General features: G+C 40.2%; 3 protein-coding genes across 5 annotated transcripts in view; 2 read left to right on the forward strand and 1 right to left on the reverse strand.

Annotated features, from left to right (window-relative positions):
• ASB3 (ankyrin repeat and SOCS box containing 3) overlaps positions 1 to 22206 on the reverse strand; it is an 82876-nt gene extending 60670 nt beyond the window's left edge. The window contains exons 1-2 of one of the 2 annotated variants that reach the window (XM_079792291.1): positions 22056 to 22206; positions 3063 to 3271 (exon numbers count right to left, since the gene is read on the reverse strand). In XM_079792291.1, coding sequence (XP_079648417.1) covers positions 3063 to 3258 — 196 coding nt within the window. In that variant the 5' untranslated portion in view covers positions 3259 to 3271; positions 22056 to 22206. Of the gene's footprint in view, positions 1 to 3062; positions 3272 to 9805; positions 9911 to 22055 lie in introns of those variants that run through there. The other variant, XM_079792290.1, reaches the window with a different exon arrangement.
• On the forward strand, positions 9825 to 22026 carry CHAC2 (ChaC glutathione specific gamma-glutamylcyclotransferase 2). Of its 2 annotated transcripts, XM_079792293.1 has the most exons (3): positions 9825 to 10090; positions 14277 to 14312; positions 15944 to 22026. In XM_079792293.1, exons 1-3 carry the CDS (start codon positions 9956 to 9958, stop codon positions 16325 to 16327), a joined length of 555 nt encoding a protein of 184 aa, XP_079648419.1. In that variant the 5' UTR covers positions 9825 to 9955; the 3' UTR covers positions 16328 to 22026. The 2 variants fall into 2 exon arrangements, with proteins under 2 accessions (XP_079648419.1, XP_079648420.1); XM_079792294.1 differs by lacking the exon at positions 14277 to 14312.
• Positions 22207 to 22291: 85 nt separating the features above from the next.
• The window catches only part of ERLEC1 (endoplasmic reticulum lectin 1), a 30147-nt gene continuing 25201 nt past the window's right edge, over positions 22292 to 27237 (forward strand). The window contains exon 1 of the mRNA XM_079792292.1: positions 22292 to 22606. Coding sequence (XP_079648418.1) covers positions 22445 to 22606 — 162 coding nt within the window. The 5' untranslated portion in view covers positions 22292 to 22444. The remainder of the gene's footprint in view (positions 22607 to 27237) is intronic.

Genomic DNA, 27237 nt, shown 5'->3' on the forward strand with positions numbered 1-27237 from the left:
ACACCAATAAAATGGAGGAGTCAGGAAAACCCAGGTCCATCTGAACACAACTCTTAACCACTATGCTACGCTGCTTTGTTTATCTAAGGATTGTTAGTATCTGTTATCATGGTCAATATGAAAGCATATTTTCTTAACATTAACTAATAAAATATACTAAGACTCATACCTTATAATAGACAAACATGTAAATTGACCATACCTCTGCTATGCCCACAGCCAATCAGAGTATGCAAATTAACCCAACAAAGATGGCAGTTAATTTGCATACATAGGCGCCCAGCAGCCTGGGTTCCGGGAACATTCTAGGCACCCAGGTTGCTCTGAGGTAGGCCCTGCGTGGGTCCTGAGCAACCTGGGAAGGGCCTGAGCCAGGGGGTTCCTGGTCAGGTGCGGAGCCAGGGATGGGAGGGAGCTGGGGGGCGGAGCCGGCGATCAGAGGGAGCTGGGGGGTCCCTGCCCAGGCCGCGAGGCTTTAGGCCTTGGCAGGGGCAGAGCCGGCGATTGGAGGGATCTGGGCAGGGGTGGAGTCTGCGATCGGAGGGAGCTGGGGGGCCCCTGTCCAGGCCCCAAGCCTCGGCCAGAGGCCTTGGTCCTGAGCAGGGATGAAGCTGGGGGGGCCCTGCCCAGGCCCCGAGGCTTTAGGCCTTGGCAGGGGCGGAGCCGGCGATCAGAGGCAATTGGCAATCAGTGTGAACTACAGAGAAAACACCTTTTCTGACCACTCATTGGCTAAGCTCCCTGAATGCCACTGGTAATATTGTTAGTAACTTGGGTGTAAGAATCCAAAAAGGTGATCTAGGGTTTTTCTACCACACTCCTGGAGAAAAAAACAAAGGTCCAGTGCTGGAGGGCTAAGAAATGTCATATCCTGCCCTAGCTGGTTTGGCTCAGTGGATAATGCCTAGGTTTGCCAACGGCAGGGTCAGGGTTCAATTCTGATCAAGGACATGTACCTAGGTTGCAGGCTCCTCCCTGGCTGGGGCCCAGGTCAGGGCTCATGCAGGAGGCAACCAATCAAAGTGTTCCTCTCACTTGGATGTTTCTCTCTGTCTTTCTCTTCCACATTCTCTAAAAATCAATGGAAACATATCCTCAGGTGAGGATAAAAAATATATAAAGAAAGAAATGTCATATCCTATGAAAGACACATCTTGACAATGCCTAAATAAAGTTGTCATTTTTTCATGGTGAAGGGACTGGAGTACGTGTTGATGAAAACACCTTGGTGGCTGCGGTGACTGGCAGTGGCTGCAGCAGCGGGGTGATGGGGCTGGTGCCTTCCCCTGATCAGCCTTGTCGCCTCCCACAAAGGGAGGCCAGACTGCGGCTTAGGCCCGCTCCCCATGGACATCAGTAGGACATCACCTGAGGGCTCCCAGTATGAGAGGGGGCAGGCTGGGCTGAGGGCCCCACCCCCAGTGCACGAATTTCATGCACCAGGCCCCTAGTTAGATCATATATTTGCCAAATGAAAATATTTGTTAGTGATATGCTATAACTAATTATAAAACTTTAAGTGACCTTCAGTCAGCAAATGGTTTAATACTGAATGGCATGATGAATTACAGCTGAAGAGCTTTACTGCCCTCCAAGATAATAAGCTTCTTGAAATCTCATTACCTATGACACCGAACTTCCAACAAAGAAAAATAAAGACAAGGAAATTTGTTATTTGTACTAACACTTTAAACAAAGCAAAGTGAAAAATGCATACATATGCATATTAAATTTCTAAGTAATCCATACCACATTTGAATGTTCTTCTCCAACTTGAATGAGAAGACCAAGATTCTTGGACTAGTTTCTGGATCTAAATTAAAGACAGTAAAGCAAAGCCTTTCTAATCATTTCAGACTCTTCCATTCTTTTTGTGTAAGCCCGAACACCTTCATACTATAGTGAACCAATAAAAGGTACATTTTAGGAATCTCTGCCAGTTTACTAATATTAGATAAAGTTCAAGGAAGTAGAAATTATATAAGACACTTTTTACAGGGGACAAGAGAATTATCCTATAGTAGAGGCCCGGTGCACGAAATTCGTGTACTCGGGGGATCCCTCAGCCCAGCCTGTGCCCTCTCGCAGTCCAGGAGCCCTCGGGGGATGTCCGACTGCCTCAGAGGCGGGAGAGGCTCCCACCACCACCACTGCACTCACCAGCCGTCAGCCCGGCTTCTGGCTGCTCCTTAGCACTGCCTGATGTGGGGAGAGATGACAATATATCAGGGAATGGGCTTTTTGACAAGAGAAAAATATTCAAATTCATGCCTTCATGAGTGTCAGAATTTTCCTGTCTCCTGAGTGTCAAAATTTTCCACTAAGGCTCGTTTACTGAGCCCTTCACTCAGTAGTGTGCTAGCAAATGTGTAACTGCCTCAGGGAGGGGAAAAGCACTGGTTATAGCACTGTTTGTAGCACAGGCTGATTTCTGTGGTGTAAAAACTCCCACATAGCTGATTTTCAGTTACAAACATGAAGTCAACTAATACAGACTTGGAAGAGATGTGCAGTAGCACAGGATTGCTCTCTGTCCTATGACTGTTTTACAATACTTTTACCTTTTGCTATTATCTTGGTTAACTGTTTAGGTCTTTATTATCTGTTTTCCTTACAGGAATATAAGCACCATAAAGGCAAGGACCTTGTCCATCCTGTTCTCGGTGTCCTCAGCAAATACAAAGTCAAAGTAATTGGAAAGATTCCCAAAATTAAGGAAACTGTAAAGTATAAAAAAGAAAGACTAATTCAAGCAAAATACTAACACCATCAATAACAGTAACACTGCTCCTTTTGTTTGGAAAAAGAAGAAAAACTATGACCAGAACTACCAAATGCTTCAACATAGCATTTGTGCTCAGACAATAAAAAATGGGCCAGGCACAGGCACTACCAAATAAAGGACAACATTTACAACCCACGGCAGGCAATCTTATCATCCTTAACAATGCACAGGCAGTTATTTTATGGTTATAGAAAGGGAAACAAATAAGCCATGTATTACCATTGGTTTATTAATCCAGCTTGCAGGCCCACCTTCCCTCACCTTGAATTTACCTTACCTGCATTAATTAACATCCGTAAACATTCTATAGAGTTGTGATAAGCTGCTTCATGAATTGGCATCCATCCCCTATTATCAGCAACATCAACGCTCCGTCCTTTTTTGAGCAGTTTTCTTAAGACTTGAACATTGCCTTCCCTGGCAGCAAGTCCAACCGTAGAGCATGTGTCAGAGTAAGCCTCTGAAAAATCCATTCTTTTGACCAGTCTACAAAACAAGGCAGGAAGAAAATACTAGCGTCAATAAAACACTGAACTCCTTGAGATTAGCAGATCGAAGTGGACCGGTCTAACATCCCTCACATGAGGGCTGAGGAAGAGTCTGAGATGGAGAAAGAGACCTGTCAAGCCAGAGCCTCTGCTAGTCTAACCCAGGAAGTCTCTCTGATGAATTGAGATTCCTTGGAATATTTTTATTAAAAATAGCAAGGGAATTGTAAGTGTTCTATCATTCCTTCTCTGGAAATGTTGCCTGAGCAGCTCCTTCCTGCAGGCTTCTGCACCTACTCATACCCCCATTAAAAAGTACTCACTAGCCGAAACCGGTTTGGCTCAGTGGATAGAGCGTCGGCCTGCGGACTCAAGGGTCCTGGGTTCGATTCCAGTCAAGGGCATGTACCTTGGTTGCGGGCACATCCCCAGTGGGGGGTGTGCAGGAGGCAGATGATCGATGTTTCTCTCTCGTCGATGTTTCTAACTCTCTATCCCTCTCTCTTCCTCTCTGTAAAAAAATCAATAAAATATATATATATATTAAAAAAAAAAAGTACTCACTAGAACTCTGTTGATGAGAGAGAGCTAAATACCTCCAGTTAATCCCAAATGCATACAGAAGATGGCAATTTAGTGACTAGCAATGCTCAGCCTCAGGAATCCTATATAATAAAAGGTTAATATGCAAATTGTCCCCTCGGGAGTTTGACCAGGAGACCGGGAGTTCGATCAAAATGCATAGCACTTGCTATGACATGCACTGACCACCAGGGGGCGGAGCGGAACATGGCAGGTGACCTGCAGTTGCAGCGGTGGCAGCAGCCAGGGTGTTGAGGGAGTGAGAAAAGGAGGAGGCAGGGAGGCCTGGAGGCGGGGAACCTGATAACCGGCCAGGCCTAGGGACACTGCCTGTGCATGGATTTCATGCACCGGGCCTCTAGTTAATTTAGAGTCCTCTACAGCTAAAAGCTAAACCCAAAAAGGTTAGAAAAGAAGTAAAGGACATTGAAAAGAACAAGGATAAGTAGGTAAATCTACTTTTCCTGCCACAGGTGGTCCTTTGCAGAAGGGGCTAAACACTCAGGTTCTCTTTCTTTAATAAAACAGTGCCACTATAACTGAATATATTAAGACGCATTAAAAGCATCAAAAAAAGATGAGTTCACCTTTCCTACACCAGCCCAGAAATTTCATCACAGCATTATTGCCCTTTTCCTCATCATCTCCTTTCAAAGTTCATTTTAAGTCAATGCCCAATATAGTTCTCAATATATAACTCACAAAGACAATTTCTTGTTAGTCACCCTATGAGGTGGGTTGGGCTAAGATTCAGAATTCTCAAGGGAATATCTCCCAAGCGATACTCCCTCTCAGTAACATTCTGACCCCATCTTTCCTCTTAGTTTTTCTAATGATATTGGGGGATAATTCAGGAAATACCATCAACATTTCTAGTCTGATACAGGTGAAAAACTTTCTAGAACCACATTATAAATAATTTATCCAGAAAAGAAAGTTTTGAGGGAAGAGGTTAAAAGAAACCACACAGTGTTTCTGATATTAAATCTAAAGTTATACATGGTCATATCCTATATAATAAAAGCCTAATATGCAAATCAACCGAACAGCTGAACAACCGGTCACTATGATGTGCACTGACCACCAGGGGGCAGACGCTCAATAAAGGAGCTGCCCCCAGCCCACAGGCCCCAGGCCAGCCAAGACGGGTGCCAGCGGAGGCCCCCCTATCACCCCACTGGTCGCCCTGCAGAGGGAAGCGACCGGTGGCGGTGGTGGGGGCGGGGAGCGGGGCCAGCAAGCGGGCGGCGCCAGGCCGTCCAAGGCACAGGCCAGCAGGGGCCCCCTGATTGCCCCACCAGTTGCCCCACAGATTGGCCCTGATTGCCAGCCAGGCCTAGGGACCCTACCTGTGCATTTTTGTGCACCGGGCCTCTAGTTTAACCTTTTGCACTCGGATGTCGAGTGTGAGGTTAGCATCGGTAGCAGCTCGAGAAAAAAGCAAGCGAGTGCAAAGGGTTAAATATAAAGCTGTAACTGCACAAGTTGATTCTACTATGAGCCAAATAGCTAAGGTTAGCTATGGATGAATTTGATCAGGTCAACTGGCCCATTACAAGGAAAGTGAAGATATTTATTACAGAATATTTAATTATTCAGTTAACAGTTATTCACTGAGCACCAACTAGATGATTAACAATGTGGAGGATATGAAGATGATACAGACACAGATTCTACCTCAAATTATGTACAGTTACATAGAAATGATAAATACATGTGATTCTAAATAAAAAGCAGAAAGTGCCACAAGAGAAGTACAGATAAAGAGGCATAGTAGTCAAAGAAGGGAGAACTATTACAACTTGGTGAGGGATATAAGCTGGGCCTTAAAAGAAAGATGGGGAGGATTTGACAACAGGCAGAAGCAAAGACATAACAAAACTTACAGAAATGAACAATCGAGGTTGAGTAAAGGACAGTAAATAAGAGAAACAATTATTGCACTTTGTAAGAAGGATTAGGTAAACAAGGAACAGTAGAAAAATGAAGTTATAGAAGTAACTGAAGCCAAACTGTGGAGACTTTTGAATACTAAGCTATACTTTTTTTAACTATGTTAATTTCTAGCCAAGGTCATTACATCCAAGTTACACACACACACACACATTTTAGGGCAATTGATAAGTATATTCATCTAATGGAAGAAAAAACATTTTGATGTAGGTCTCTCATAGCAATATGTTTATGGATTCATCTCCTAGGGCTGTGGTTGGCAAACTGCGGCTCGCGAGCCACATGTGGCTCTTTGGCCCCTTGAGTGTGGCTCTTCCACAAAATACCATGGCCTGGGCAAGTCTATTTTGAAGAAGTGGCGTTAGAAGAAGTTTAAAAAATTTGGCTCTCAAAAGAAATTTCAATCGTTGTACTGTTGATGTTTGGCTCTGTTGACTAATGAGTTTGCCTACCACTGTCCTAGGGCAAAGGAAACTAAGGAGGCAAATAGGATTACATCAAAATAAAAAGTTTCTGCACAGCAAAAGAAACCATCAACAAAACAAAAAGAGAGCGCACTGTATGGGAGTACATATTTGGCGATGATACATCTGACAAAGAGTTAATATCTAAAATATATAAGGAACTCATACAACTTAACAGAAGGAAGACAAACAATCCAATAAAAAACGGGCAAAGGTCCTAGCCCATTTGGCTCAGTGGATAAGAGTGTTGGTCCTCGGACTGAAGGGTCCCGGGTTCAATTCTGGTCAAGGGTATGTACCTCGGTTGCAGGCTCGATCCCTGGTCCTGGTCAGGGTGTGTGTGAGAGGCAACCAATCAATGTCAATCTCTCTATCTCTCTCTCTTTCTCTCTCTCTCTCCACCCACTCTCTCTTCCCTCCCTTCCACTCTCTCTAAAACTCAATGAAAACATATCCTTGGGTGAGGATCAAAAAAAAAAAAAAAATGGGCAAAGGAACTAAATAGACACTTCTCCAAAGTGGGCATACAGATGGCCAAGAGACATATGAAAAAATGCTCAAAGTCACTGATCATCAGAGAGATGCAAATTAAAATGACAATGAGGTATCACCTCACACCTATCAGAATGGCTACCATCAACAAATCAACAAATGACAAGTGCTGGCAAGAATGTAGAAAAAAGGGAACCCTAGTAAACTGCTGGTGGGAATGCAGACTGGTGCAGCCATTATGGAAAACAATAAGGAGTTTCCTCAAAAAATTAAATATGAAACTGCCATTTGACCCAATGATCCCACTTCTAGGAAACCAGAAATGCCAATCAGAAAGAATGTATGCACCCCTATGTTCATAGCAGCACCATTTAGAATGGCTAAGATATGGAAACAGACCAAGCGTCCAACAGTAGATGAGTGAATAAAAAAGTTGTGATACATTTACACCATGGAATACTATGCAGCAGTATAAAAGAAGAATCTTTTACCCTTTGAGACAGCATGGAGGGACCTGAAAGGTATCATGCTAAGCGAAATAAGCCAGTCAGAGAAAGACAAGTATCACATGATCTCACTCATATGTGGAATCTAATGAATAAAATAAACTGATGAACGAAGTGGATCCAGAGACATGGAAGCATGAAACAGAGTGGGGAATCATGGAGGGAAAGTGGGGGAGGGTGGGAAGTAATCAACCAAGACCTTGTATGCATATAGTACGACCCATGAACACAGAGAGGGGGTGGTGCAGGCCTGGGGTGGGGGGCAGGGTAGTCTGGAGGAAGTCAATGGGGGGAAAAGGGGACATATGTAATATTTTCAACAATAAATAATTTTTTTTAATTTCCATTTTGGAAAACTACATACAAACACAAGCAAGAACACTACTCCAGCCAAGCCAGTGTAGCTCAGTGGTTGAATGTCAACCCATGAACCAGGAAGTCACAGTTCCATTGCAGTCAGGGCACATACATGCCCAGGTTGTAGGCTCCATCCCCATTAGGGGGCATGTAGGAGGCAGCCGATCAATGATTCTCTTTCATCATTGACGTTTCTATCTCTCTCCTCCCTTCTTCTCTCTGAAATCAATAAAAACATATATATTTTTTTAATCTCAGAGGAAAGGTGGGGGTGGGAGAGGTGGGGAAAAATTAACCAGGGAACTTATATGCATAGCCCATGGATACAAATAATGATGTGGTGAGGGCCTGGGAAGGGTGGGTAAGAGGTGAGGGGGTCAATGGGAAAAAAGGGGGGAGGGACATCTATAATACTTTCAATAGTAAAGATAATTTTTTTAAAAAAAGAACACTGCTTCAAAGACAATAAAAACAGAATTTGAGTAAAGAAGGTATGCATCTTTTTCCAAATTTTACTGACTTTTCTCATATTTAGGACATTAATGGATCCAGATTATAGGCAATAATTTGAAAAAAATATCTTTGAGATTCTAATGGGAAGGACAGTCAAAAGTAATGTACTATATAATACAGGATCATTCCCTTCAACCCTTATACCAATTAGTTAACATGAATAAACTCTTTATGATCTCCTTTTATACAAACCTTCTTATGTTCTAGGCTAAAAGAGAATACAGAAAAAAATCACATGTGATGTATAAACCTCTGGATCCTGCTTGGTGGAAAAAATAGCTACAAAAGCAATTAGAGATAATTAAGGAAATTTGAACATGGAATGGATATTTGATTATTTGATGATTATTATTGTTAATGTTCTTAGATGTAATAATGGATGATGCTGTTATTAGGAGAATGTCTTTATTCTTATAAGTATTTAGCAGTGAAAAATCATAACACATACTAGTATAACTTACCCTAAATGTTTCAGATTAAAAAGTGTATACAGGAAAAAAGAAATAAAACATCTGTAGCAAAATGGATTCACACAGAGGAAATATGAATGGTTATTGTACTCTTTTTTTTTTCCCTTCCAACTTTTCTGTATGTTTGAAATTTTTCAAAAATATTGGAGGGTGGAGGGGAACTAACCATCCCAGGCAATGTGAAACTACTACTTGGAGAAAATATAAAAAGACTTGGTTATTCTTAAACTCAGCTTTTCTTTGTAGCAGTTTCTTGCTGATTTCTTAAGAGCAGAAATAACTCTTTGAACCTGGGTGTTTAGCATTTTTAATAAAGCTAAAGACAATGAAATAGAAATCCTCAACAAAGAACAATCATTTGGTAAGGCTTTTGTTTTCACATACTAAAACACAGCTGTGATAGTCCAAGTGAGCTTCCTAAACAGTATTTACAAACAGTAGCTCTCACCAGCAGATCGTAACACTTTTTAGGATCCTTGACCTGTTGGAAAAACTCATGAAAGATATAAAGTTTCTCCTCATAAAAATACCCGTAGACCCCAAATTTTGTATACAGTTTCAGGAGGTTCCCCAGATAGCTTCCAAAGTCTGTATCTGAGCTGAGAACCTTTGCCTACGCTTTCTGAGCTGCTGAGAATACTAAAGACAAATAAGGTCGTTTTCGCATAAAATTTAAATACATAAGCAAACTTCATTGCATTAATAATAGCTCTTTCACAAACATAAAAATTCTGTGATAAATTTCCTGCTTCTATTTGAAAGGTAAAAAGACAGGTAATTTTTAAAAGTGTAAAGTCAAATATGGATTACATTCCCAGTTTGCACTCTTCTGGCTGCTGTTAAATGGGGAGAAATCCCTTTTGCAAAGTAGAACAAAATGTCTTTCTACATGCCAACTGCCATACACATCTATCTCTTCTGGGTATCTAAACCACACCGGCCAGGACTCCTGCCCTTTCCATTCTCCTTACCCAGCCCCGTTCGAAAACAGTAGACAGTTCCAACATCAGAGGCACACATCCCAGAAAGGATTGTGGGTATTGCAGTCCTCGGCACACGCGCACCAGAGGAAGGTCAAGTTGATTACCAGAGGCTGCAGGAGAATCTTTGTTTAGCATACAGAAGGTTCACGCTTCTTGCTACCCTAAGCAAGGAAATAAAATAACGTTGACCGAAATAGAGCCAGAAAACGCACCTCGAACTTCAAGTCCCAGTATGCTTTGCGCCACCAACCAGGGATTGCGGCTATCAGCGCCTGCGCCAAGCGTAGCCGGTAACGCGTCAGGCAAGCCGCAATCCAGACCCGTTCTGCCTCCACAGTCGCGGTCGAGGTGCTAGCGGAAAAATGTGGGTTTTTGGTTACGGGTCCCTGATCTGGAAGGTGGACTTCCCCTATCAGGACAAGCTGGTCGGACGCATCACAGGCTACAGCCGGCGTTTCTGGCAAGGCAGCACAGACCACCGCGGAGTCCCAGGCAAGGTAAGCCCCTAGCCCGGCCCCCAAGCTTACTGTCCCCGGAGCGCTGCTCCCCGCCTGCTGGCCCATCGCCGCGGGACCTACACCCCAACGCTTCCCAGGGCCAAGCATGGGGGTTAGGGATAATGCTGTTCCATCTGTGCTTCTTCCTCTGCCACCTGCCTCCAGCCTCTCCCAAACCTAGGATACCCTTCCGAAGCTGCTCGAGAGGCTGGTGGTTAGTTTCCAGAGCAGGCAAGAAACATGGGCACAAGCACACAGGCTCGCACAAGGCAGACGTGCTGGCAGGGGGCCCCTATCTTGGCAACCTCTGCCCAAAAAAAAGGCGGGAAGATCAATCTTTGAGTCACCACGGAGTTGAAATACTAAAATCAACTTGGAAATTCAGCTTTCTGGCCATTAAATTTGTTGGCATTTCTGCATTTTGGCAGACTTTCGTTGGTTTGAATTTAAACGTATTTCTGGGTTTCTTTGTATCTTTCCAAAGATTTATTTTATGACACCTAAGGTCACAGAAGAACTCGTTTCCAAAATTACTTTGGGTTATTAAGAAACTTACTTTGATCACTTTGGTTTCACGTTAAATGAGTTCCCGGTTTGTTATTTGAGTAACACAGTATCCATTAATATGTCAGCATTATTTTAATGTTTTTGGATGGTTCTTCTCTAAATTATAAATGTGAAATTTAAGTTCTTTGATCTATTTTTCAGTCAGTCATGCAGACATTCATCTCATATTTGTACAGAAAAATAGTAGCAGCTCACTGCTTATGGAAATCAGCCTTGTGCTGGTTGAAAACAACTAATCCGTAAGGAACACTGAAATTTGAGTAACTAACAGTGTGGATAAATTGAACACTTGGTTTTAATTAACCTCCTAACTTTTGGAAGAGCACAACAATTTTTATTGCTTATATTTTCTTTAAAATACTCTGAAAGTTGTAATAGTTTGATTACTGTTTTTCTTCTTTTTCTTTATTTTTATTGTTGATACTATTACAGATGTCCCCATTTCCTCCCCTTTGCTGCCATCATCTCACTCTTGTCTGTGTCTGTGGGTTATGCATATATGTTCTTTGGCTAATCCCCTCACCTTCTTGTATCCTGTTCTCCTTCCCCTCTCCCTTCTCCCCTCTGACAACTGTCAGCCCATCCCATGTATCCATGCCTGTTTCTATTTTGTCCCTCAGTTTATTTTGTTCATTAAATTCCACATTTAAGTGAGATCTTATGGTATTTGTCTTTCTCTGATTGGCTTATTTCACATAACATAATCTGATAAATACGTAATAAAATACTCTGAAAGTTGTATGAGCTTGATTAAGAAATTAATATTGGCCCCAAAGCATGATATCTAAAATGTTAGAAATTAGATGCAGAAAGAAATTGGGGTTAATTCCAAAGAAATACCTACAGTCCTAGAAAGAGGGGCCCGAGTGGGGCCTATAGTAGCTTGCACCAGTAAAGAGACATAGGATTAAAATCACAAAAAAAGCTTCAGTTAGAAGTCATTCTACCTCAACTAGAGTTGGTTAATTAAGAATTTGACTTCAAGGTAGATGACTTGAAAACAGGGGAGTAACTTAGAGCAAATGCATATTTATAGGCCAACAGAAACTTGATGGCCAAAGTATCTCCAAGAATGTTATAAAACAATATTTAATACTTTAAAGAACTAAGTTAAATAAAATACCTTTTGAGTAGTCAGGTATGAACATTTAAAATTGCCATTCTGAAAAGAAAAGCCTTAGCCTAGGCTCTAATTTTAATGACCAAATATTAAATAATTACAAGTAAGCTCAGCAGGCCTTGCTCAGTAGTTGAGCGTGACTTATGAATCAGGAGGTCACAGTCAGTGCACATGCCCAAGTTGAGGGCTCAATCCACAGTCGGGGGCGTGCAGGAGGCAGCCAATTGATGTTTCTCTCTCCCTTCTCTGAAATCAATAAAAAAATATTTAATAAATAAATATTTACACCTAAGGTTTAATAGCATATTTTACTATAGTCTCAACCAAATGTTTATGTTTGTTACATAACACATTGAGATATGTACACTGTGAGAATAGACTGGTAAGAAATTGTCAAGTTAATACAACATGGTTCTTTAAAAGAAGACAGCCATAAAAGCCAGTATCTCTCTTTTTACTTAAATTTACTAAAAGATAAGTCAGGAAAGTCAGGAGGGAATAATTGCAATCGTGTTTAAAACTGTAATAGTTTTACACCTACTTCTATTTAAATAACTATCATAGAAAACTAAAGGAGAGTCTAAGTACTAAGCATTTTTTTAAATATATTTTTATTGATTTCAGAAAGGAAGGGAGAGGGAGAGAGAGATAGAAACATCAGTGATGAGAGAGAATCATTGATCGGCTGCCTCCTCCACACCCCCTACTGGGGATGGAACCCACAACCCAGGCATATGTGCTTGACCGGAATCGAACCCCGGACCTTTCAGTCCGTAGGCCAATGCTCTATCCACTGAACCAGTACCATCTAGGGCAATACTAAGTATTTTCTAAGTATGCTGTTCTGTTTTAAAAAAAAAAAAAAACTGGAAAAAAACATTGTTATTCACTTCACATTTTTCATAACAGTGGATCACCAACCTTATATAAATATTAACTACCTGACAAATGATACAAAACCCTACAGAAGTACCCATCAAATCAAAATAACATAATTGCTATATAGGACTATGATTTTTACAGCAACATGTGCTTCTAGTCAGTCATCATTCCATATGAAATGTAATATTTTTAAACAAATGTTAGACTTATTTCTACACTAGTGGCCCAGTGCATGGATTCATGCACACTGAAAGGAAATTAATTAGAAAAAATACTACCTAATAAAAGAGTAATATGCAAATTGACCATCACTCCAACACACAAGATGGCTGCCCCCATATGGTCAAAGATGGCTGCCCCCGTGTGGACACAAGATGGCCGCCGCAAGATGGCCAGCAGGGGAGAGCAGTTGAGAGGGACCAGGCCTTCAAGGGAAGGCAGTTGGGGGCGACCAAGCCTGCAGGGGAGGGCAGTTGGGGGGGACCCAGGCCTGCGGGGGAGAGCAGTTGGGGGGGAACAGGCCTGCAGGGGAGGGCAGTTAGGGGTGAACAGGCCTGCAGGGGAGGGCAGTTAGGGGCAATCAAGCTGGCAGGGGAGCAGTTAGGCATCAATCAGGCTGGCAGGGGAGTGGTTAGGGGTGATCAGGCTGGAAGGCAGAAACGGTTAGGGGCAATCAGGAAGGCAGGCAGCCGAGCAGTTGGGAGCCAGCAGTCCTGGATTGTGAGAGGGATGTCCGGCTGCCCGTTTAGGCCCGATCCTACCGGGATCGGGCCTAAACGGGCAGCCGGACATCCCTCGAGGGGTCCCAGATTGGAGAGGGTGCAGGCTGGGCTGGGGGACACACACCCCTGTGCACGAATTTCGTGCACCGAGCCTCTAGTATTTTAATATCAGGCTCCCTCCTCTCTGGTTCCACCCGAGAACCACCGCTGCCAAGTTGCCGCAGCTCGGCAGCTCCTGCATTGAGCGCCTGCCCCCTAGGGGTCAGTGTGTCATAGGTACCGGACAGTCAGATGGTCACTTAGCCTTTTATATATGGAGATTCTGCAAAGTGCTATTTACGTTATGAAATTGTGCTTCCTTTTTGGCTTCACTTAATTTTTTTACTAAGTTTAATCAAGCATCTCATTTATATATTAAAAAACTGGCCATTTCTCAACCAAATGAAAGATTTATTTAAATGTGAAAATTTTTTCACATCAGAGAAAATTTCAATTTCAAAAAAGAGGAAACATTTTAGCACAAGATAATTGTGAATATTTACTAAATCCCTAACTTTTCTACATCAGCCTTAGTTATGGGTGTGTTTTTTAATATCTCCATTTTAAGTCAACATAATATGTAACTAATAAATGCAAGTTGAAGGGAATAGCTTATAAAGGCCAAGATAGTCTGGATAAAGCAGATTCTCTTAATTCACTTTAAAAGTTATCATAAAACATAAGAGCTTTTTAAAAAAGTGTCTAGTATGAGCAAATGAAGTTTAAATATCCCATGTCAACAATAATTTGCTAATGCTTGGTTAGTTGATGAACTTTAATTAAGAGAAAAAATATTTGTTTTACTTATTTGTTTTTTTGTTTTGTTTTGTTTTGTTTTACTTTTTTTAAAAAACAGCCTGGAAGAGTTGTGACTCTTATTGAAGATCCTGGGGTATAGTATAAATTTTTTTTGTATAGTCTTTAGTTACATAAGTTATTGAGATGTTTCTCAATTTTAAATGAAATTGTACTGACAATCGTTACAATTTGAACTGCACTGGATCTAGAATTCCTCTTTATTCATCTGTTGAAAAAAGTTGGATGCAGAATGCAAGGTACACAACAAAAGAAAAACAAATGGCATGTGGTCTCATTTATTTTTCTTAATGAGTTTGTTGATTGAGAATTTTGTGGTCCTCTTTTACATGAATGGAGCTGGCCCAACTACCATTAAGAATGAAACGGAACCCTTAAAGCTCTCCTCACATTTGCTAGGAGTCTAATACAGGAAGTCCCCCCCAAAAATGTATACATACTGTAACAGCTGATAACTCACTTTTGAAAATGAAATATATTTTAATAAACACTGCCTTTATAATTATTCAAAATGTGTATATGCATTTTTGGGGTACATCCTATATTTTCAGCAAAAACCCCAGGCAGGAATTATTGCTTTCTTTATTGTCTAAATTTAGCAATAGCACAACAGGTTTTTTAACAGGTTTGGAGCACTAGAAAACTTTTATTTACTCAATAGTCCTTTTCAGTCATTTTATTGAGGTATAGGTTAAGTTTAACACTGTAAAATTAAAGATTTACCTGTGGAAAGGACTTTGACATACAAAAATCAGCCCCTAGCAACAGCAGATGACTAATGGTAAAATTATGAAATGCTTTCATAATTTACATTAGGAATGGCATCTATAAAAAGGCTTTAAACTAATAACTATAAATCTTAATTAAAATTAATAAATGATACTTTGTTTCCACAGAATGTTAATTCATTCAAGAGGATGCTTAGCAACCTAAAGTTTAATAAAAGTGCTCGAGAAGATAGAAAATCTGTATTACGAAATGTAAATGTAACATATCACAGATATTTTATTTATAGCAAAAAAATATTAGCAGCTAAAATACATTATTTTTACTGACACTTTGTTCATGGGCTCTCTTGACAAAAGAGGTTGTTATGTAGTATTCTCAAAGGAGTAATTTACAAAGGATACTTGAAAGTTTAGGCAGTGAAGAGATGAACAAATAAACTGCTCAGCCCTTAAGTAGTTGATTACTACAGAGCTTTTAAAACCTTTTGGGGGAAAAAAAAGGAACACCTAATATGTAAAAAGATGAGTGATGCTCAGCTCCTAGCACCCCAACCCCAGCACCCCAACACTCATATCCAGATAGCCTCTGAGGTAGGCTTCAGGGTGGCTTTAACACTCCATGCAGCAGTTTGAAAACTACAGCCCTACCATCAGTGAAATGTTTATGGATTTAAAGCTTCAGAACCTCAGTTTTAATGACCAAATGAAGACCTGATCTTTTTTCATTTCGGTCTCATTAGATAAAAAACACATTTTCAAAAATTTAAACAAAGATAATTATCCTGGTGTGCAAGGAAACGTTTTCAGACTGAAGAATTTAAAATGATTTCCTTTATTGTTTAGTATGTACCTCTTTGATGTACTAAGTAAACTGCATTGATTTCTAAGAATAAACAAGAAATTTTCTTATATCACAATGTACTTCCACCTATTTTACCTTGTAAATACTAAATAATATATTCTTTTCATTTTTCAATAGGGTTGTGTATGGGGTGTTGCTTACAGACTGCCAGCAGGAAAGGAAGAAGAAGTAAAAGCGTACCTTGACTTCAGAGAGAAAGGAGGCTACAGGACCACAACAGTCATTTTTTATCCAAAAGATCCCACTACAAAACCATTCAATGTGTTGCTATATATTGGAACACATGATAATCCTAATTACCTTGGTCCTGCACCTCTGGAAGATATTGCTGAACAAATCTTTAATGCAGCTGGTCCAAGTGGAAGAAATACAGAATATCTTTTTGAACTTGCAAATTCTATTAGGAATCTTGTGCCAGAAGATGCAGATGAGCATCTTTTCTCTTTGGAAAAATTAGTAAAAGAACGTTTAGAAGGAAAACAGAACCTCGACTGCTTATAAAGACCTAATCATTGACTTTTCCAGAGAAGCAGAACTTTTAGTCTTCAAGAATAGTTGCAATGCACAATGACAATATGATTTGGAAACATATTTACTTGAAGATCTTATTTATTTTTAATGTTGTAGTCAAGATATCATCAAAATTTATAGTTAATTCCAAGTGTCCTGAAACACATATATATTCAAAGTATAGGGTATAGTTACAGAAAAAATTCAATTTTTAATAATATAATGACCTCCTAACTGTATATTGAACACTTGATCATGAGAAGTGAGTTCTATAGAAAAATACAAGAAATTTCACAGCTTGTTTTGTAATCAGAGTAAAAATAATTTTATTGTTTCATATCACAATACTATTTTGAAGTTGTAGAGAATTAAATCAAAAGTCTAATAAATATAATAAGGTATACCTTCAATATATTCCTATGCAATAATTCTGTTACCATGGTTTAAAATATATAAGCTTAAAATAGTGTAATTAGAAATATATAGTAACTAGAGGCCCGGTGCACAAAATTCGTGCACTAGGAGGGAGGGGGTCCCCTCAGCCTGGTCTGCACCCTCTCACAGTCGAGGAGCCCTTGGGGGATGTCCGACTACAGGCTTAGGCCTGTTTGGACATCCCTCTCGCAGTCCAGGAGCCTTTGCTCCCGCTCACTGCTCCTTATTGCTCGGCTCGCTGCTCCTTAGCGCTGCTGCAGAGGCAGGAGAGGCTCCCACCACCGCCGCTGCGCTCACCAGCCGTGAGCCCGGCTTCTGGCTGAGCTGCACTCCCCCTGTGGGAGCACACTGACCACCAGGGGGACAGCTCCTGCATTGAGTATCTGCCTCCTGGTGGTCAGTGCGCATCATAGCAACCAGTCGTTCTGGTCGTTCCACTGTAATGGTCACTTTGGTTTTTATTATATAGACATAGATAAGATTTCAGCTTTGATTAGAAATTTCCTTGTTCAGTTATTAAATAATATCTCTTCCAATTTAAGCCCCCCAAAATTAGCATGTTTAATATAAAAATTTCCTATACATCTCCTTTTTTTAATAAATGCATTTTACTACATGGAAAAAAACTCATTCAGCTAAAAAAGCACTAATTACATAATATAAATCCACTAACAATGTATTCTGTCATTCACTTTGTATTAATCTTATAGTAAAATTTTTAAAAGATGGATTTTCTAACATTATAAATTAACGAACATATTAAGTAAAAGTTTGATGTTTTTAAGGTCTTTCAGAATTGTAAACTTTTTTAAGTTAAAAAAATGGCATTGAGGAGATTTTTTAAAATAGATGATTCTACTTCTACTCCAGGCCAATCATTTGCTATACAGATTTTTTACCCTTCTATCTTGTCACCTAAACAAAGGCTTCTGCTGAATTAGTGTTGATGGTGCCACTAAGTAGGAAATGTATAATAATAATATACATTATTAATTCATGTAGAATTATCCTTGATTCAGACTCATCAGATTATTTCTCAAAAGGATATAGTCTCTAAAAAGCTTTCAATATGAAAAGAATTTCAGTATCACATTAAATCTAATATGAAGCAATAAAAATTATTTCAACCCAGGAATGACTAATAGTACAGAATAAAAATAAAACTGTCCTGTGTGGTGATTGTGCGAAGTGGGGGAGGAGAGTGGAGGTGCAAGAGGGCTTAGAGGGTATAAATGGTGATGGAAAAAATAAAAAAGAAAAGAAATAAGCTTTCTGGAGGAGACATAGAAATAAATATGAAAACAAAAATAAATAAATAAAGCTGTCCTACATAGTAGGAACAGTAGTCCTTTTCATGTTTTTCTATTTATTAACACTTTTCTTGGTAATTGACTCAGCTATATAGCTTTTTAAATATTTTCCAACACTTTCAATATTAGTGTTCCAGAAGGCATTTCATTTTTTCTATACAAGAAAAGTACTGACATTCACTAATGAGTATGGCATAAGGATATACCAGGCACTTATATATGAAAGCATTTTCTCGATAACACCTCTAAACTTGTTCCCAGAGTAAGTAACTTGCATACAGTTACACATCTAATAAGTAGCAGAAATTCAGGTTTCTTTGACTCAAGCACAAGATCTTTCTACAATATATTTTAAAAACCATCTGAACTTAACCATCTTAACTACCCTGCATTTTTTTCTTCAGGAGGTAAACAAGATTAATGTTTTGTATAATGAAATAGTACACAACTTATGACATAAAGATGCTAGAGTTAATTTTGATAGATATATATAGAGATTCCAACAAATATCATGGGCCTATCCAAGATTTACATTCTGTAGTTCACAATCACATAAGTGAATTCAAAGATCTAGCCTTTTACAAGGTTAGATCCAAAGAAGTTTGTGACTCCCCAGTGATTCTTCTATCACTTAATACATAATAGAATATCAAGGGGGATGAATTACTTTGTGATCCTCATTTAAATGCCTTTCTAGCTTTCATTTAGGAATTAGACGAACCCTGGCTAGTGTGGCTTGGTTGGGTATTGTCCTGTGTACCACAAGGTTGCTGGTGCAATTCCCGGTCAGGGCATGTGGCTGGGTTGCAAACTAATAACAAGTAGGGCGTGTACAGGAGCAGGCAATGGATGTCCCACTCTCACATCGATGTTTCTCCCTCATCCTTCCTCACTCTCTAAAAATCAATAAAACTATTTTTTTTTAAAGAAGTTAGACAAGAAAATATGTGAACATACATGTGGCATGCCATCAACATTAATAGGGAGGCCCTGTTCCAAAAGGTCCAGGAACAGGGATATTCATTTTCATTGAGATGGAGAGAAACAACTAAAATGGGGAAGTTAAACAGTACTGAATTAGAAAGAAGCTAGGGTTTGGAGCCTACAAATCAGCAAGAATCATAACAAAGGTACCAATTACCTAGAGCTTACTTTTGTTAGCCAAACTAAGTCACTCTTTACTGGCCTTGGAACTCACTTTCAAAATATTTTCTCTCATTGTGATCTATTCACACACAGAACTCAGGCTCTCATTTCTCATAATACAAAGAGTTAGGTGTTATGTATTAGGAATTCAAGTATGAGTATAAACCCTCCACTGAGAGAAGGCACGTGTAATATAAATCTCTAATTGAGTGGATTTTTTTAAATAGGTGTTTCTACTCCTACTCCAGGCCAATCTTAAATTTCCTTTTCCCACTCCCAAACAACACATTCACTGTTCAATCTACCAAAAACTATAAATAAGTACCATTTTATAAATACCACCTCCACACATAAAAAGTTTATCACCCCAGCTGGTGTGGCTCAGTGATTGAGTGTCAGCACATACACAAGAGGTTACTGGTTTGCTTCTTGGTCAGGGCACATGTCCAGGTTGTGGGCTTGATCCCCTGTAGGGGGCATGCAAGAGACAGGCGATCGATGTTTCTCTTTAATTGATGTTTCTACCTCTCTCTCCTTCTCCCTTTCTCTCTAAAATCAATACCAATAAAAACATATTTTAAAAGTTTATCATTTAGGGAAACAAAGATTGTTGTACTGTCAACTTTGAATACTTTAAAGCATGAATGTGATCCATTTCTTTAAGACTGATTTTAAAAGTTTGACCATTGGTTAAAAAGCATGCTATTAAACAATGATTAGGTTACCAAGGAGATCAATGAAGAAATAAAAAGCATCCTGGAATCAACTGACAATGAAAACACAACAATCCAAAATCTATGGGACACAATGATAGCAGTCCTGAGAAGGAAGTTCATAGCTCTACAGGCCCACCTCAAAAAAACAAGAAAAATGGTAATAAATTATCTAACCCTGCAACTTAAAGAATTAGAAAGAGAGCAACAAGAAAAGCCCAGAATGAGCAGAAGGAAGGAAATAATAAAGATCAGAGCAGAAATAAATGACATAGAGTCCCCAAAAAAAGAAAAAATACAAAGATCAATAAAACCTAGAGCTGGTTCTTTGAAAGTATAAACAAGATTGATGAACCTCTAGCCAGGCTCACCAAGAAACAGAGAGAGGACCCAAATAAACAAAATCAGAAATGAAAGAGGTGAAGTAACAACCGACCCCCCCATACATACAAAGGATTGTAAAAAAATACTACAAACAACTCTACTCCAACAAACTGGACAACCTTGACAAAATGGACATATTCCTAGAAAAATACAAGCTTCCAAAACTCAATCAGGAAGAATCAAGATTTGGAAACAGCCTAAGTGCCCATCAGCAGATGAGTGGATTAGGAAACGGTGGTACATCTACACAATGGAATACTATGCTCCTCTAAAAAAGAAGGAATTCTTACCATTTGCAAGATGGAACTGGAGAGCATTATGCTAAGGGAGAGTGGGAGAAAGATAAATATTACATGATCTCACTCATTTGTGGAATATAATAAACAACATAAACTGTTGTTAATGAACAAAAATAGAACCAGAGACATAGAAGCATGGATCAGACTGTCCAACCTATGAGGGAAGGCGAGGGGTGAAGGGGTAAGAGATCAACCAAAGGACTTGTATGCATGCATATGAGCATTACCAATGGACACAGATAGTAGGGGGGTGAGGGCATATGCTGGGGGGTGGGGGCGGCCCGGGAAAGGTCAATGGGGAAAAAGGAGACTCATGTAATACTTTAAACAATAAAGAATTAAAAATAATAAGTAAATAAATAAACAAACTACTCTTCCTGCTTTGTGATTTGGTTCAAATTCAGGATTGGAGCCGAAACCGGTTTGGCTCAGTGGACAGAGCATTGGCCTGCGGACTGAAAGGTCCCAGGTTCGATTCTGGTCAGGGGCATGTACATTGGTTGCAGCACGTCCCCAGTGGGGGGGGGGGGGGGGGGTGCAGTAGGCAGCTGGTCGATGTTTCTCTCTCGTTGATGTTTCTAGCTCTCTGTCCCTCTCCCTTCCTCTCTGTAAAAAATCAATAAAGTATATTTTAAAAAAATAAAAAAATTCGGGATTGGGGGGGAGAAACAGTCTTTAGCAGATCTAGAAAAAGATTTAGCTTTTCCCACCACCAGAAAGACAATGATAGGTGCCCTTTGGCTAACACTGTGTAACCCATTATGTGAGAAATCAAAACGGTGGCATTTTTTAAAAGGAGGTGTAGGAGACCCAAACTTTATGTCTTATTTCTCAGGCAGAAGTGTCTTAACCTCATGTGACTCATAACCTCACATTCACTTGGCCCTGAAACCTCACATAAGGAAACTTAGCTTCATTGATAAAACAACAATCCAACATGTCATCTATGGGATGAAGAAGGAGCCCCACGTGGGGTAAAAAAAAAAAAAAAATGTAGGGACAGCGATACCCAGCTGCCCTCCCCATGAGGAGAGGCTGGTCCATGCCCACCTCGGAGGACTACCGTGTTCTCATACAGTGACAGGTCTCCTCGGCGCGGGCATCCCTCACCCGGGGCCGCAGAGGCTGAGCAAACCGCCCGCCTCAGTTCGCGGAGGACCGCCGCCCACCGCGGAAGAGGCGGAGGGAAGCTTCCCGCGGGAAGAGGAAGCGTGCAGGTGCCGGGTGCGGAGACCGGGGGAAAGAACCGTCAGGAACACCGTCCCTCCTCCCGCGGCACTACTTCCAGTTTTCTCGTCTAAGGCCCAGAACCGGCCCACTCACACGGTTCCCGCGCCAGTGCGGGTCAAACTGCTGCCCGCGCTGGAGAGCCGCGCGGGGGGTGGGAGGGGCAGGCAGGCGGGCGGGCGCGACCACCGCCTCCCGGACTCACCGGTTCTCTGTGCCGTCACTTCTCCGCCGAAAAGACTGGTCCGAGGCCCGGTCTTCAGGCGTTCCCCTCCCGGGAGGCCGCTGGGTTCGATTCCCCCCGCGCGAAACTGCGGTTGTGAGAAACCAGCAAAGCCCAGCCGCTGTCCCGGCTTCCGTAGCGACTGCCCGGTGACCCCGGATGTTGATACTCCGCCGGCCCCGGAAACGGTGGCGGGTGGCCCAAGGGGGCAGGGGCGGCGTAGCCCGGCTCTCCGGAAGGAGACGTGGCGGCGGTTGGGCCCCGGGCTGCCTGGGCGTTTAAGTAGTCCCGCCGCCTCCTCCTCCTCCTCCCCTCCTCTCCTCTGTGGCAGAGGAGGCTGTGTTGGCGGCTGGAGAAGTCGGCGGTGGAGGATGGAGGAAGGAGGCGGCGGCGCGCGGAGTCTGGTCCCGGGCGGACCGGTGCTATTGGTCCTCTGCGGCCTCCTAGAGGCGTCCGGCGGCGCCCGAGCGCTCCCCCAACTCAGCGACGACATCCCTTTCCGAGTCAACTGGCCCGGCACCGAGTTCTCTCTGGTCAGTGCCCTCGCGAGTCCGTAGCCATCTCGCTTCCTCCCGGCGTTCAGGGTTCGGCCCCTTCCCTCGGTATTTCTCCGCTTGTTTCTCCCAGAACCACCTGTGCCTCCTTCTCCCCTCCAAAACTCGGTGTGCCCCGCGTCCATTCATTCATTCATTTGTCCAGCAAGTGTTTCTCGAACACAGGATGTGGATGTGCCCTCCCTGCTGAGCATCGGGGATCCAGCGGTCAGCTGGTCACTTTTTAAATCCGTCTCCCTAGACTTGCTTTACCAACACTCCCTCTCCGGGGAGGACGTCTTCCTAGAACCACGCCAGGAGTGCACTTGCTCTTCTCTTTGGGAAGTCACTGCAGCTGTTGCTCACCGCCCTGCACACACACCCTGGCTACTGCCGAGAGGAGTTCCCCCTCTCATTCATCTTCGTTCTTCTCTCTTTTATGCGCACACGTCCGTATGTGCACAGCTCGTTTCCCTTCAAAGCTGGTTTTGAGATGGCAATTTGGCCTGAGATGCTTACGATGCTCCATGCAGAATATCCTTTACAGTTTTGATGCATGACGTCTGTTAAGATCCCAGAACGTGAGATTTTTATGACCAGTTTTCCAATAATGAACATATATATAACCTCACCGTAATGAAATTCTGCAGTCCTTCTCTTTGGGGAGTGATTGCTGAAAAGTCTTCCTATCCTCCTGTAAGCCAATGAAAATTGTGCTTATTTGATACTTAACCCTGTAGTGATTGATTCATTTGTTTCAAACTGAAGTCCTTGGAAATGGAAAACTTCTTAAAATTTTTTATTCCAATTACCTATAGTCATTCCACTTGGGAAACTATTTTAGTATATTGTCCTATTACTATTTCATTGAAACAAGATGTAACAGGATAAAGGATGTCATCATTGCCGCATCCAGTTTCTATTTGCAAATGTTAGTTTTTGCTAGTATTTCACACCTGCTTTATTTCTCCACCCCATCCCCACCCCCCACCCCAGTTTTCAGTTCTCTTATTCTGGCAGTTCAAATTTATCTAAGTAAATATTTGTCTGGGAAGCCAGGTTTATCTTTGGGTTAATGCCATGAAATATAGGGTGGGGCAAAACTAGATTTACAGTTGTGAGTACACAAAACAGAGTTTATTCTTGTATAATTATTAATTATTGTATTCTTTTCCATTGGAACAACTATAAACCTCATTTTGCCTCACCCTGTATTGATAATATACAACAGTTGTAAGTCAGATATAACTTTAGCAGGGGTGGGGTTATTGTTTCCAGACAGCACACTTGGAATGAACATGACAAATGTTTAAAGAATTTGGTCATTAAAGTGTTTTATTCTTGCACCTGTGTTGTTGTTTTTTTCTTTAATTTAAAAACTCATGCTGATATATGGCCCTACCAAACTTACCAATCTATAAGTGAATGATTTAAATTAGCCTTTTTAGAGGTTACTACCAAATTATTATTCCATTCTCTTTCTGGCCCTGCTGTTTACTAGCTAGAGGAAATGCTATACGAACCTTTCACATATCTATCAATTTATTTTGAAATTTTGTTTTTAATTTTCTTTGGCAATGCATAATCTAAGATGGGGACAGTTGAAGATTTGGGGAGACTTTTTCTTTTTTTTAAGTTTGAGTTACTTTCAGAAAAATCTAGATAGATTTTTCTATGAGTTGGCAAAAGGTCTGTAGCCCTCAGGCAAAAATAAGCCCCAAGAAAAATCATTGATTTTTTGATTTTTTAAAAAATATTTTTATAGTCTTAAGGCTTCCCTTTCCTACTTATGTAATTGAAACTGCAGCTCTCCTCACCTGGCACTGTCATTTGTTTTTTTATGGGCCAGTTGGTTGGACATTTGTGTTAAACTAAGCAGCTGCAAGAAGTAGGGAGAGGGCCTTTATCTCTGCCATCTAAAATTGGAAGGGACTGGATTAGATATGGATTTCTTTTAGGTCTAAAAGTATTTTGTGCTTTAAATCATCGTCCCATTCATATATATCAAGAAATACATAATCATTACAATTTTGCTTCCAAATTTTGGAAAAAGTATTAAGCACCAAAAATTTGTAAATTTTTAAATGTTTACATTTATTAATTATTATATTCTTTACTGGTTTTTAGCATTAAATTTTGTTTTTGTGTATATATTTTCCTGAAATATCACTTCTAGGTCATTAAAGTGTTTAATTATTCATTATTTCACGGAGTTCATGGATTTCAGAATAAAACTACAAAATAAGTCTAATTTTCTCTACTTCTGTTGTTAATATAGAAATGTATTCCCACTCAAAAACTTTCCTCAAACACTGCACTTTGGAAGAGTGGTGACCTACTCCATGGTAGCATGTTATATATGTTGACAAGTTGTGCCACTGACTTTATTTTACAGCCTCTTTCGATTGGTTCTGTCTCTCATTCTCTATCTTAATTCCTCCAGATTCATGTCAAACATTAGGGATTTCTCCCCTGTCTAGATATTTGTAATGTTCTTTAACTTTAAAGTACCAAGCCCCTTTGTTTAGTGTCATTATATTAAAATCTGATTTTTTTCAAGTCACTAATATTACCTGTTACAATGAAAATACTTTAAAGTTTAAGTTACATAAAACAAGTTTTTATACCATCTGTAATTCTATACATGCAGAATTTGTTGTATTTTATTTGCTTAAATTAAGAGCCTATTTTATAAAATCGGAAGGAAGCATTTTAATAGTAGATCGAAAAAAAAATTTTAACTTAGAAAATCACAAAAGTTTTTAAGATGTTACTTTTCCCAGTAATTTCCATTACAAAAAAAGAAGGGTAGAGTTTGTTACAAATTTTTCTTTATCATCCCAATAAGTGACTCTCTGTTCAGTAAAGAATTTTCAGATATAAGAATTTCTTCTTGATCTGTTTTATTGATGAGGAAAGCAGCCTTTCCTGAACTAATGAAAGACAAATCTTTGCATCTTCACACAAAATAGTGATGGCTTCTATTTCTTGTTACCCCTTCCCTAGACCTTGAAAACAAAAAGCAGAGAAATGAGGTTTGTGTTTTGTTTTGTTTTGTTTTGTTTTATTACTGATTTCAGAGAGGAAGGGAGAGGGAGAGAGAAATGGAAAAGTCCATGAGAGAGAAACATCAATTGGCTGCCTCCTATATGCCCTCTACTGGGGATCGAGCCTGAGACCTGGGCAGGTGCCCCATTGGGAATGGAACAGGTGACCTCTTGGTGCATGGGGCAATACTCAATCCACTGAGCCACACCACACGGCAAACAGTTCCTTTTTCCATTGTTAGCATTGTGGTGAACATGTCAGCAAATAAGTCAATATTGCTCTAGAATTCAACTCTGAACATTAGAGCTGCAGATACTTCACAAATAAAGGTGAATACATATACTTGCTAATAACTGCCTTCATTACAGTACAGCAATGATTTTACAATAATTCAGACCATCCTTTGTTAAGAAATGTGAGTCATGTTTGAAGAACTCACTATCATGTATTCTGAATGTTGTACAACATTGAAAGGCATTGTGCTACAGCAGACTAAATAAATGTTTCTAAGGATTTCATTAGTGTAAATTTGACTTTGCAACTCTAACTCTCATTCCCCCTCTTATAATAATCTTTTTTAAAAGGATCCTGGGGGGAGGGGGTCGTAGTAAAAGGTAAAAGGGGCCAAATATGTGGTGACAGAAAATGATTTGACTTTGGGTGGTGGGCACACAGTGCAATACACAGATCATGTGTCATAGAAATATACACTTGAAACCTATATGATCTTATAAACCAATGTCACTCCAATAAATTTAATTTTTAAAAAAAAAAGGATCCTTGACCATAAACCAGGAATCTATATAGTAATCTAAGAAAAAGTTAACAAAAGCTGATTCAAATATATTAAAACAGTTAAGAGCACAGGACATGGAAATTGTACTTACTAGCTGTGTTACCTTGGACAAATTATTTAAACTCTGGACTTCAGTTTCCTTTTCTGTAAGATGGATAGAACACTTGTTTTGAGGAGCAAGGAGTTAATAACTGTAAAGGATTTAAAATTGTACTTTCATGTAGTTAATACAGCTCATATTTACTGCTATTTTTTCATGTAAATTTGTTGTCTTGGGAAAACAATGCCCTAATTTGCATTTGTGTTTAAGATGACATTGGTGTCAAGTAGTATTGGTTTTATTATGGTTAAATGTTTTTGTTAAATTGAGAAGAGAACAAAGGTACTTAATAGTATAGCCAAATAGTATAGTGGTTTCATAGTACTGTAAGAATAGAAAAGATAAGAGAGAATTGAATTATCATAGAACACATATTATAGACTGTGAAATCTCTGCCTTAGTAATTAGTGACACATTTGCTATCACAGGGATTTTTTTTTAAAAAAATATCAGTTATAAATTAAATGTTCATTTAAATTACATTGGTTCATATTGATTTGTGAATTTGTTTTGCTTCATAGTATAGAAAGATTTAGGGATAGTTTTGTTGATATATATCAGGAGTTGGTAAATTACATCTTTGGGCTTGCCCACCACCTGTTTTTGTAAATAAATTTTTTTTATAACATAGAGTCATTCCTATTTGCTTATATATTGCCTATGCACTTTCTTACTACAATGGCATAG

This window comes from Cnephaeus nilssonii (genome assembly GCF_951640355.1).
Source record: "Cnephaeus nilssonii genome assembly, chromosome: 15".
In the NCBI taxonomy this organism is placed as follows: domain Eukaryota; kingdom Metazoa; phylum Chordata; class Mammalia; order Chiroptera; family Vespertilionidae; genus Cnephaeus; species Cnephaeus nilssonii.

Coding starts and splice junctions, on each gene's coding strand:
- CHAC2 (XM_079792293.1), top strand. CDS start 9,956: ATGTGGGTTTTTGGTTACGGGTCCCTGATCTGGAAGGTGGACTTCCCC. Junction 10,091..14,276: donor ACCGCGGAGTCCCAGGCAAG/GTAAGCCCCTAG, acceptor TTTAAAAAACAG/CCTGGAAGAGTTGTGACTCT. Junction 14,313..15,943: donor CTCTTATTGAAGATCCTGGG/GTATAGTATAAA, acceptor ATTTTTCAATAG/GGTTGTGTATGGGGTGTTGC.